General features: G+C 38.5%; 2 protein-coding genes across 2 annotated transcripts in view; both read left to right on the top strand.

The window, feature by feature from the left end:
- The first annotated feature begins 2769 nt into the window (after positions 1 to 2769).
- Positions 2770 to 11865, top strand: LOC108104004. The gene is made up of 3 exons (XM_017209797.2): positions 2770 to 2822; positions 5821 to 6251; positions 11816 to 11865. The coding sequence occupies exons 1-3, from the start codon at positions 2770 to 2772 to the stop codon at positions 11848 to 11850; spliced, it is 519 nt and encodes a 172-aa protein (XP_017065286.2). The 3' UTR covers positions 11851 to 11865.
- Positions 10502 to 12776, top strand: part of LOC108104007 — a 23184-nt gene continuing 20909 nt past the window's right edge. The window contains exon 1 of the mRNA XM_017209828.2: positions 10502 to 12341. The gene's annotated coding sequence lies outside the window, so the exon portion shown is untranslated. The remainder of the gene's footprint in view (positions 12342 to 12776) is intronic.

Here is a 12776-nt window from a genome sequence, read left to right as displayed (position 1 = left end):
AGCGAATTAATTGAGAATGTTCATATCTGAATTATTATGTGTTAACTTGTCACTTTATAGTCAATATTTTTCATAATTTCCGAGAGACACCCCCTCGCTGGCCAGTCTCTTCTGTCACATGCGGCGTCAAGCCGCAAAAATTTGCCAGCCAGCCAGCCAGCCATCCAGCCAGCTAGCCAGTCAGCCAGCAGGATTGGGTTCAAAAAAAAAAAAGCTGAGGCAGACGAGGCAAACGTACAAAAGCAGGCACTCTCGACGATGTCCTGGAGCGCATATTTGCATCAGTTTTAATGTCAACCAGGACGAGGACAATGCCTAGGTTGGCTGTTCAACGAGTTGAACTTTTGCGCTCGGCCGTGTTAAGCCTAAAATCGAAAATCCCCTGCCCCCCGTTCTCGTCTGCGGTCGGTGGTGCTCCCTAGCAGTTCCACCAGCTGCCCCACCAGCACCACTAGAACTACCAACACCAACACCTACACACACCATCCACCACTGTTCATAGGATGATGCCTGGCTGGTGGTGCTGATGCACAGACGGCTGTTGCAGCAGGCAGCATTGGTGGCAAACTTGGCACTTGGCCAACGGAATTTTGCTGGCATAAAATACAAAATATTTCAAACTGCCTGACTATTGGCGACCTGTTACCTACCCCTCGATTCTCGCTCTTCGAACATCCTGCATCCTTCTGCTCGCACAGATCCACCATTTGAGGCTTAATTCTGTCCGCTTGACACTCGCAGCACGAGCTGCAAAATTTGTAGTATGTGAAATTCGTTGTGGCATCGGACTCTACTATTGCACATATTCTGTGGACGACAGGATCCCCCAAGAAGAAAAAAAAAGGATGAGGCTACAAAACCTTCCGACCATCAATGCTTTGGCACTCATCTTCGGGCGAAGCTTAAAAGTGGGCTGGCTGGTAACTTTATAATATGCAAAATAATGTCATAATTAAGGATTTATATGAAAAGTTGAGCAATAAACTCTCCACCATCACACACACACACACCCACACTCATACACATTAACACGTATTCTTGTCACACATTTTGAACTTGCATCCACCTCCTCCTCCTCCTTTTGATAGTATGCATATCAATCGCCTGCGCTCTTCTGTCCCACGCCATTCCCATCAAGAAATGCTGGCAAAAAGTTTTTCTTTTCATTTTTCTCTCTGTTTTTTTTTTCTCTTCTTGCAAGTCTTCTGCGCCCGCACGCATTCGCGGAAATGACACTGTGGGGCATGAATACTAATTCTTAATTTCGTTGCTCTAACTCTACTGCTGCTGCTGCTGCTGCTGCTGCGGCTGCTTCTCCCCGACTGCAACACGTTAAGTTGCCTCCAGTTCTGGGCCGCAAAAACTTATCTTCTTTACCCATTCTTTACCCCAACCCATAGCCCGTAGCCCATAAGCCCACGCAGGAACTCCAACGAGGACGACTACGACGAGTTGCAGTAAACTAAACCAGAAGAAAAATGAAATTTTCCCTGCGCCGAGCATATTTTGTGGTTGCTTAGGGGGAGTGGTTTTTGGTCCTGCGAAATGGAACGGGATGTGGCAGCGGCGGTGGGGAGTTACGGCTGCAGTTGACAAAAGTTATGGGTTTGCATGCCCGTCAACTACAGAAACAAGCAAAGCGGAAAAGAACTGGACATGTTTGCGAGTCTGGGTAGAGAGCACTGGATTAAATGCTCTTAGAGGTATCCGTTGCCCTTCCTCCCCCGCCACGTGATTTCCATGGTAAATTTAGACGAACTAATTTCACGATGCAAAAATGCTCATACGTTGGAGTATGGCATTCGAACTTAGGGATTTATTAATCTATCATCCCAGCATCCCAACTTAAGTAGTTCTTTTTGAGTTCTTAGTATAAAAAACCTGAATTTTTATATATTTTATTAAACACCAGAAGAAGGTCAATAACCCACATTAAAGTTACGCTTTCCAAAAATTAAGCAAATAAAACAGCAAATCTGCTTTGCCCTTAGACCACATAGTCATGTGCGAATGGATGTCGTCTTGTCGATACCTTACAATCAATTATGCATTAGCTTAAATCGTCACACATGCGATTTATATATACGTTCATGGCAGTCCCAGCATATGGGTATATAGTATATGTATGTCCTGAGAGAAGGCGACGAGGCTTGAACTTATTCCTATCCGCTGTGGTCCTCCCTGAGTGCTGCTGTGTCTGCCTGTCAAGTGAATTGAATTGATTTCCATTTGGGCTATGCTATTAGCAATAATTGAATCTTGAAATAATTTATTTCATGGCTTTTTGTGGGCAACCAACTCGGATACTTCCTGCCAACACGTGGATATTATCAGTTCAACGTGAAAGAAGATTTTAAGTTAACTTTAATGATTCATTAAGTTAAAGATTTTACAGTTTCTAATTCTAAAATTTGCTATACAAACTCGAAGAAATATTCAATAACATAGTTTAAAGTTTCTATTATAAACTCATTTGCAAAATAAATTTAACTTTTAGGGTCAACTTTGCTGCAGTCTTTCAACACAGTTTTGTAATCCAATTTAGCTTTGAATTTCCATAATTTAGAGGCATTTTCAATGACGTGCCTGGCAAACATGAAATTCATAATAAAATTAACTTAAGCTGGAAAACATTTACATGCTAATTTAGTCATTTCGAAAGCAAAAAGACCTTTTATGTGGTTCTCTTAAATCCCAACCCCCGTCCCCCCCCAAAGGCAATTCCTAAATTTTTTCTCACCATGGAATAAAGCAATTTTTGCAGGTTACATGAACGAACTGAACTGCAGACTGGGCCAAAAGCACGGGGCCAATGGCACATGGTAGAGTGAGTCATATGCAATGGTGGTAATATTTCTGTACGGCAATTTGGTCGCTAGTACCGTTTTTAGCCTGGACGTGGTCATGGACTTGGTTAAGCCTGCTTGGGCAATTTTAATGCAAAGGCGTCCACAAGCCATAAATAATTGAAAACTGCAAAGACGTGCAAAAAATTGCAAGACCAAAGGTCAGCGCTAGTCGGACATCAAAAAAAAAAAAATGTCTGCCACTCGCGCTCCAAAAAAATGTGTATATATGCTAAAGTTTTGGTAGTCAGGCATGATAGTCCCATTAAGGCTAATAGGCCCAAAACGATCAACTATGAGACAGCCACGAAAAGAAGGCCCAGGATCTTAAATAAGTAACAGCCAGAGTAAGGGTGAGTAAGGGAGTGAGGAGTGGTAATTGGTTTTGAAGCGACGACGGGATAATTAAGCGGAAACCATCCACAGCAGATGTAAGCTGCGAAAAGTCTAAGAGCTCTAAAAAGTACTCTACACTTTTCAAGAGCTTTTGGCTGCATATCTCAGGGATTAGCTAAAATATATGGTCTAGAAGGCAGCACGGCGTTAGCCAATTTTATGTATTCAACCATTCTGTGCCATTAGTTGGCAGCATTAGGCATTTTTGATTATTTCCTGAGCAAGGAAACGCAAAGCATTCCTCATGTCTTACTGCGTTAATTAGTCTGCCTTTTCGTCTGCATTTTCCTTTTTTTTCCTTTTTTTTTTTGCAAAAATCGGAAATTATTTTGCTTGCTCAGCGCAGATTAACTCTTTTCCTGTTTCGTGGCTTGAAAGACCATGTAACCTATTTTTGGCTTTAACTTTTTTAATGCAATGTGCATCCTGAGGAAAGCTTAAAGGTTAAGTAAAAGACGAGCTGAAAGCTTAAGAGTGGAGAGTGGTGGCTGTAACTTTTCCCAAAAGTGATTTCAAGGAAATCTTTAAAGACTTTTGTTTTTAATATAAGAGATAGTTTAAACTAAAACTATGTTTATGAATTGCCATAATTTTTAATCTCATTTGCTTAGTAACTTTTCCTAACATTACTAACTTTGAGTATTTTCGCTTTCCCAACACTTTATCTCTTAATGTGTCTAGGAAAGTGGAAGGCAAAAGCGAAAATAAAGCCGTAAAAATGGAAAGTGAAACTGAAGTGGAACACAATACAGAAACCAACATAATAACTATATTTAAGAAGGCTAAAAGCGAAGAAAGGAAAATACTCAAGTTGGGATAAAAAACAGAAAGGGAAAAAGTGGGGAAGGTCGTCTCGCTTTTTGGAGCGACTCGCGTTTATTGAAAAATCGTTATTAGCGACTTTCTTGGAGATGACTCTTTGTTTATTTCTGGTTTTTCCTTTTTTTTTTGTTCAATAGAGAGGTACATTTTCCACACAGTTTTCTTGTCGTTGGTGATGTTTGTATTTATGTTTGTGTGAGTTTGTTTTTGTTTCACATTCAAGTCACGATTCTCACCTGTCGCCTGCTCTTACAAAATGTCTAAGCTAACTCAACGCGTCTGGGACTTTTCACTCAATTGTTAAGGACATAGGAAATATGGCGAGAAATTCGAGTAAATTTATTTACCTTTTTAGGAAGAACTTGAATATATTATTGAACTGAAATATATTTTTAAATAACCTTTTTTATTCCTAACTTTAGCTAATGTTCGTGCCATAAATCACCTTAAATATAGGTTTTCAATGTCATACCAATGTTTCTGTGCTTATTTCTTTGGATAACAGGTTTATTTTCAGAAATCGTTGAAGGGCACTCAAACTGTGTAATTTATAAAAATGTCACACGAAAACCTAGCCTTGAGATGTTCACGTTTTTCTGGTCAGGTTAGAAAACGTGAAAATTACTTTCACTTCTTTCCTTGCACTTATATTATAGATTGCATGTTAGTTTTTGTGGAGAAAATGGAGCAGTTTTTTTCGGTAAATATAGAGCTTCTTCAATGTTTCGTCACGGGATTGGAAACCGTGAAATTTCACTGGTAATTATCACCTTTCATGCAATTCTATTTGGCTTCCGTGCAGCTTAAGGTATTTTAATTTCATTACCAACTTAAAGATCGTGTAATTCTTGTTTCCAGTTGGCATTCTGTAGATGGTAAGGCCATTAATCAAAATGTGACTCAGCCCGCAGCTTAATAATTCAATTAGAAGTCAACATTTTCTTTGGTTTGGCCATGTATTAATTAGTAAGTCCTTCCGTTTCCAAGTATTTTGCTTTTGCTAATAACTATGAACTGCCAACACTCACCCACACACACACGTGCCTAGAATGTCACCCAAAGAGAGTCTTGCAGAGAAATTTGTAAAGAGTAAGAGAGAGAGTTTGGCCAGGCAATTACAAAAGAGTGTGCTTTTGCTTTTGATTTTGCGTTTGCCTTTAATTTGCCTTTGTTTTGGTTTTGCATATTCCGCACAGTGCTCTAAACTTCTGCCTCCGCTGCATCAGCGTTTCTGTCTAGTTCGAACCACCCACTAAAAAGACGCCCAAACCACCCATCATCACCCACTCTCTCGGCCACTTCTTCGTCTTTTTGGCATCGACTCTAACGCCGTGTGTGGGCTGCACTTCTGCTTAATGTTGATTCGCTTAGGCCTATTTTCTAGTCTAGGCCTTTTTGTCCTAGTACCGACTCACCATACATGTGTGTGAGGTCCTGGCGCAGGCGCCAGCAGCACGACCAGTTCAGTCCTAACTATATTCGTGCAAGTTTGAATAATTCATTTGGCTATTTTCTTATCTTTATGTTTACAAGTTCTAGAGTCAGTTTTTGCGGTAGGTTAGTTAGCCCGTTAAAGCGAATTCCCCACAACCAACCCCAACAAAAACAAAAACAAAAAAAAAATGGCCAACCCAAACCTTCTTAGCCGGCGAATTCACTTTCTCAAACCCAAAAAAAAGACACACACACACTCCACCACCATCCATCCCATTTCCACTGCCACAACCAAACACCCAACCCACCCATTCCTAAAAAGGCAGCTTCGGAAAAGCCGAAGTCGTGTTTTGACTGCTCCATTGCCATTCGTTCCGCAGCCGCCTGGCATTGCCAGCTATTGCATCCTGTCGCTTCAGTTGCGTGGCAGTAGCCGCTTTGTAAACATTTATCGTCGTTCACCCACCGCGTCGTCCTTGTTGTCGCCTCCTCCGTGTTTGTGCTACGAGTTTTCGTCATCGGCGTCATCGTTTTCCTCTCGGTCCAGATCCTGCATCCACTTGTTTTGGCCATTCCATACCGACGAGTCGGGTGTTGATACATTTTTGGCCCGTAACTTTGACGAGCGTCAAAGAGAATTAAAGCCCAGCTCCTACCCGCGAACCCAACGCCCCGTTTACCCACAGTGTTTTGTGATTCCAGTGAAAGTTGTGCTTGAAAAATTCGACAACATCTTGCTGATGGAAAGCAAAAGTATTTCGGAAAATGCAATTAATTACCAACTCATTTTAATAATGCTGATTTGGCAAAGCTTTTTACAACATTTTCAAAAACTGAAAGCATTCTTGCTTTGATTGCCCGTCTTTCCTTTCGTCATTAATTTAATATTAAAGTTATTTTACGTTTTGCATTCTTATTTGGCTTGCTGTGTGTTTGTCACTCCTTAGATGGTTTTGCTTGAATATTCAAATTAAATTAAGGCTTTATGTGATTTTTAGTATTTGCGGCTATGCTTGTCAAATATAACAAACAGCCAAAGGCAATAAGTTTTATACTGCCAACTTTAAGAGATTTTTATTTTGGTTTTTCTTCAGATAACTTAACAATTTGGGTTGTTTTTTATGGCTACTACAATGGACTTCTATAAAAATAGACAATTTAAACTGAAACAAAATGTTAAAATAAGTCTCAGTGAAGCAATCTCCTCGAACTATTACTCTTTCAATCGAATTTCCACCTGTTAAACAGACATTACTCATACGCACAGTGTGCTTGATTTAAAGTTCAGTGTTGAGCTCCCCCATAAAAATGTTGATTACATTTTCAACACTGACCTATGGTCCTTCGCTCCTGTCCGCACAGAACCTTTTAAAGTTGTCCACCCATGGATTTACTATAAGTTTTATGTATGTGTGAGTGTGGCAACTGCTGATTCTCCCAGCCGCTACAGCCATTATTTCTTCCACTTCCGCAGCTTCCTTGGCCAGCATCTTAGTTTGTGTGGGTATATGTTTAAGAGTGTATATGTGTGTCTGAGTGTGTGTATATACTGTGTGTGTGTGTGCCCAGCTGTGCAATTGTTGACACCCACAGAACACATAGCCACGTACACGTGCAAAGGCGCTTGTTTTTCGATACAGCTGCAGCTGCCGGCTTGAAACGCTCCATTTGTGCAGCCAATCGCTACAGGCGGCGGCCTGTTATTTATACCCTAACCCAACCTGATGGAATATGGATTATTCCGGACCAGCTGGCATCACAAATTGTTGAGGATGAAGCCTAGAATGAAATATATTTACCATTAAGTGAAGGTGTGGCTTAGGAGGATGTGATAAAACCTCTGTATTTAGTTCACAAGAAAGTGCATTGAAAATTCGGCGAGGGTTGATCATATTTCCTTAACATATTTTAGTCTACCCCTTTAGCTTGGGCATTCCAGCCTCCAGCTGACTCCCGCGAAGATTGAGTTCATTACCCCGTTGCGGTTAAGAAGGAGTTCTAGGCTTAGGCAGGGGATAATAAAATATTTAAGCGACAGAAATATTCACAAAAAACTTTGTTTTAATCGCTAGCTGCATCTGTTGCTATACTAGTATATAGCCTGGTATTTAAGTAAAAGATCAACATTAACACAAACCTAAAGGAGTCTGTCTGCCCGAGGGAAACCAAGCCTGAAACCACTTATTGCCAAAGTTTCGGCAAACTCCTTCATTTTATTATTGATTATTTTCAACCTTTATATTCTACGCTTCATTTTTGATACAATACGCAGCTCAAGGCCCCTTGCTCTGAACTCTGTTTTTATGAGTGCTTTAAAAACTCCTCAAGTTGCGCTGACTTTTTGCTAACTTTGTTGGCGGAAGCCGGCAGATGAAAAAGTGTAGTGACGATTAATTAAAATTATATTTCTCTCTTTGGTGGGTTTAATAAAGTAGGCGGGTTAAAGAAAATCGCACAAAATTATGATTTTTAAAAGGAAATGTATATGTTTTTTGAATATTATTAAGAATTGTGAATGAAAATTATTTAATCCCTTAATTTGTAGTACAAAAGCACTTCGTTGCTTACCTATGAAATAAAATAAACTTTTGTAATAGTATAAAACTCACTAAGGGTTAACTTTCTTCTTTTATGTCTTTCATCCTCACAACCGCTATTCTCGAAAGTCAAAAACCAAGAGTCTTTTCAGTTCTTGTTCCTCCCTCTGCTCGCTTGTCCGTGAGCGAAATGGATGTATATACAAAACGATCTCTTGAAGCAAACTTACATGATAGAAAGAGATAACAGTATATATGGAAAATATTTACAGTTGTTTCTTAATTTAACTTACAGTGGGTCTTATACCTATACCTATATATACCTTGCTAAAAGTTGTACAGTGGGCCTTAGCAGAACTTGTCCTACCACAACTATTACCTTTAACATTTTGGTTTAAATTTCAGCTATTGTTATCATTAAACTTATATTTGTTCTTAAGACTTCTATCTAAAGAATGCTTTTTCAGCCTTTAAGTCTAGTTTCAAAAATATTAGTGCCTCAATTGCAAGGAGATTTCCAAAGGATTCTCTTCTGCATAAAACGGTCTATAGTAGTGCGATCTAAGCTTGTTTTGGACTTTACAATATATGGCAAAAGTCGTCAAATCCATACACAGAAGTAAACATCCACAAACACACAGACACTTATGGGCAAACTGAAAAAGCCACGGGCATTGCCTTCTTAGACTCGTCCTTTTTTTTTCCCACACACTGTTGTCCTTTTTATTTATCTCGCTTGCTCATTTTTTTGTTTGTTTGTGTTTTTGTTTTGCATTTTCAACGAGGCCAAACCGCACTCACACACACATACATAGTACGCCCCCATGCAAATAGCATCGCACACACACACACACACATAGACATGCTGAATGAGAAGAAGACAAGGCGTGACAAGTGCAGGCTTCATCCGAACGTGCCCTCTGACCCCAAGCTCCTCCTCCGCCATGTCAAGTCAAACCCCTCTCCTCCTACCCATAACCAAAAAGAGGAAAAACTTTAACTAGATGCATATATAAATTGCGTTCTATATATTTATGCCCTGACACATATGCAAATGCATCATGACTGAGCAACAGTAGAGGAGGAGCCGGCACAGCTTCTATTAAATATGCTTATTATAACACATATGTATGTGCTTAATATTTATTGGGTTCTTGGCGTTGAAGATAAAAAAGATATTTAATTGAAAAATTCAATTTTTTAAATAACAACTTTCGGTTTATTGAATGGTTTAAACTTTAAATTAGTTTATCGTTCTGTTTACGCTTGTTTTCAGATTTCAGATTTATTATAATTAAAATTGAAATGATTTATTTGCAGAAAAAAGCATAAAGAGGAAAACGTATTTAATTTGTATTTTTATATTTTCCATGCCAAGCCCTTTGAACTTGCAATAAAAATGTTCTTCACATTAATAGCTTTTCTTTTCCACAGACAATGCTTAGGCTTATTTTTGTGCCTTAAAGATATCCTCTTTTATTCTCATCTGTTGTGTTTTTTTTTTTGATGTTTTCTCCCCTAGGCTTTTGGCCGCCCCCCTAACTTAACTGAGAAGATTCCCCTCTTTTAGTTTTTACTGTCTCCATTCGTTTTGCTCTTCATAAATAAAATAAATGTAGGTGAAAATATACATAAATAATGGGCACAAGCGCGGCTTTTTTATGAAGTGTTGTTTGAATGTGCGAGTGTCAACCCAGGGCACTTGAGTGGGAGGGGAGGACTCTGGCTCTGGCGATGTCTGTGCGAAATTATAAAACAGACGACGCAGCCATTCTGGCGGGTAGAAGATATTATGGCCTCTGAAGGTTGAGGTTCTTCGCCTCAGCCACCCAACCATGTAGGCGTGTGTAAATAGCAAAAACCAAGTCGGGCGTACACAAGCAAAGTCATCATGGAATCTATATAAAGTGGAATATGGCTAAACAGAGGGAGACCAAAGGAAAAAACGAAGATAGAAAGATAACAGAATGAAAGGCATGACAAATACGTTTTTCTTATATTATATATAGAAAAATATATTATACGAGGTGTGTTCAAAAAGTAAGGTGACTCTTCAAATTTCGCGAATTTCAAATTTTTCGATTATCGAAACCTTTTAGAAGTTATACGAGGTGTGTTCAAAAAGTAAGGTGACTTTTCAAATTTCAAATTTTTCAAATTTTTCGATTATCTTCAGTTTTGGGAACAAGAAAAAGTCACATGGGGCCAAATCCGGTGAATATGGTGGCTGAGGCATTATTGTGGTGTTGTTTTTGGCCAAAAAATCCAAATCCTTTGATCCATATTTTTCGATAGCAAAAAATCGCCGAGCTCGCAAAACAACTTGTAACTTTACGCCTCTCACAACCAAACAAAAGAGGATGTTCCATTGAAACTTGGTACAGATGTTAGGGAAGAGTGTACCAATATAACAAAACAAAAAAATCGATAATCGAAAAATTTGAAATTCGCGAAATTTGAAGAGTCACCTTACTTTTTGAACACACCTCGTATATATATATGCCCTAAGGTAGTAGTGGGACGTATAAAGTTTGACCTCCGCAATCAATAAATCACATTAAAAAGGGATTTCCGAAAAATGACAAAGGCAAAAGATGACCAAAAGATGACCAAAAGATGACCCATAATTGTCCATTGTCTGGTTGGTTTTCTTAAGACAAAAGAGTGTATTTTTTCACCTTCAAATTATGGCTAAGAAATATAGTTAGTAAGTGGTCAAAATGAACTTCTTTGCTAATTGAAAAATGAGGAATAATTCTTCTGGGTTTCCTTTTCTTTTAAAGACAGAAATGAGCGACTTTAAAAGGAATATTGTTAGTACCCAAACTAAACTCCTTAAACTTAAAACATTACTAAGAACTAGATAACTCAAACCTCTAAATAATTCTAATAATTAACCCATAATTGTTTACGTTCTCCCTTTACCCCATTAAGACAAGAAATCATAGCTTCCACCTTTACACTTGGTAACCAAAATGAACACTTCCCCTTTAATGGGTGAGAAGAAAGAAAAAAAAGGAAAACCTTTTTTGTATCATTTGGCTCTGGCTTTTCTCTCCATTTTCTTCTGGGCCAGTCAGGTCTCATCATCCGCTCGACTTTGTTTTGCTTGCGCTTATTTTTTTCTTTCTTTTCTTTCCAGCTTTTGGCTTGATATCCTTTTTGTCGCTTTAGCCAGAGTCCTTTTACTTCGCGTTTGCCTTTTACTAACCCAGACAGCTCCCACATAGACATATATGTATGTATGTATGTAACTACATAGCCTAGCAGCTACATATATGTTTTTACAGCTGCCAAAAGGCTGGCTGCGCTTGGCTTCTTTGCAGCCGAGTGTTTTGTTTTTGGCTTCGTCAGCCAACTTTGGCTATTGACAGACCTTGCCACCTCGCGTTCATGTCCTTGCTAAAAACATTTCGCTTTCAACGTTCATTCCCTCCAGTCCAGGGGAAGCATAGAAAGGATGGAATGTTAAGGAAAAAAAAAATGGACAAAATTTCAAGATATTTTGGTGTGGCCTACACTGCGTGCCCAAAGGCCATAATTATCACGCGTTAACGTGGCGTATACGAGATTTTGTTTTTGGTTTAAAACTCTTAACCGAAATTTATGCTTTCGCTGTTGCTAATTGTACATTTTGTTCTTCTTGCTGTTGTGTTTATAATGTGAAATTTATTGTGTTTGTGCATGTTTATTATCGCCTCGCCATTACGTATACGTAACACGCCCTCTCCACCCCCTCTAGCCAAACCCTCTTTAAACATGTGCATTTATGTTTTACAGCGTCTGCAAAAAATATTATCAAAAGTAATAAATGAATAACAAAATACAAAACAAACGCCATCAATAATTCATGGCGAAAAAAAAAAAACAACACAAACAGAAATAACCAAAAATAAAAGCTTGCGGCGCGTCGTTCTTTAAATATTTTATAAATTAATTCAGCAAACAGCATAAACGGAATTAAAAACAAAAAAAATAAAACCAACAAACAAACAAAATTACAACAACAACAACAACATAAACATCAGGAATTAATGTAGTGCCTAATGCAATGTGTAATAAAACCGAGTAGACCAGGCGGTGCAGCAGATCATTAAATACCCGCAAAGCCCAGTTACAAAAGGGAGAAATATGAAATATAAATTTATATTTATTATTGAATAAATAAGCAGAGTAAATATCACATATGCTAGCCGTGACAAACAAATTGAATTATACACAAAAAATTAAACAACAAATACCCGTCGTCGTGTTATGAATGTTTGGCTATTAAAGTGCTAACAACTTAATTGGGGGTTACAAAGTGGTAAGTAAACTTGATTTTTTGGGATATTTTTAATAATAAAATTATATTTCTAACAAGGTTAAGTGAGCAAAGTGCACTTGTGAGACCTAAAACTTAAGTTCTTACTCAAAATGTTACTAAGAATGCCTTGTCAATAACCATTACTAGCACTAACTCCCTTCTACCAGATCAACCCATCATCCATCCATCCTCAAACACCACAGTCCTAGAAAAACCTGTAATTTAAATAACAAAGCATATCACCATATCTCTAGCCAAAAACATGCATATAAAACCGAGTTTATTGCTTTATCAACAGACGTTGCTGATGCAAAGATATCTCTGTCTACCCTCATCCATCAACAAAAACGCAACCACAAATGTCACATGCAAATTCTGTTCGCCTTGTAACGGAAATGCAAGCAGAAAATAGCGAAAGATTTTTATACATAACTT

Source organism: Drosophila eugracilis, unplaced genomic scaffold (genome assembly GCF_018153835.1).
Source record: "Drosophila eugracilis isolate 14026-0451.02 unplaced genomic scaffold, ASM1815383v1 contig_2154, whole genome shotgun sequence".
NCBI classification, from domain to species: domain Eukaryota; kingdom Metazoa; phylum Arthropoda; class Insecta; order Diptera; family Drosophilidae; genus Drosophila; species Drosophila eugracilis.
Note: the sequence above shows the minus strand (reverse complement) of the source record. Positions and strands in the feature narration are given on the sequence as shown.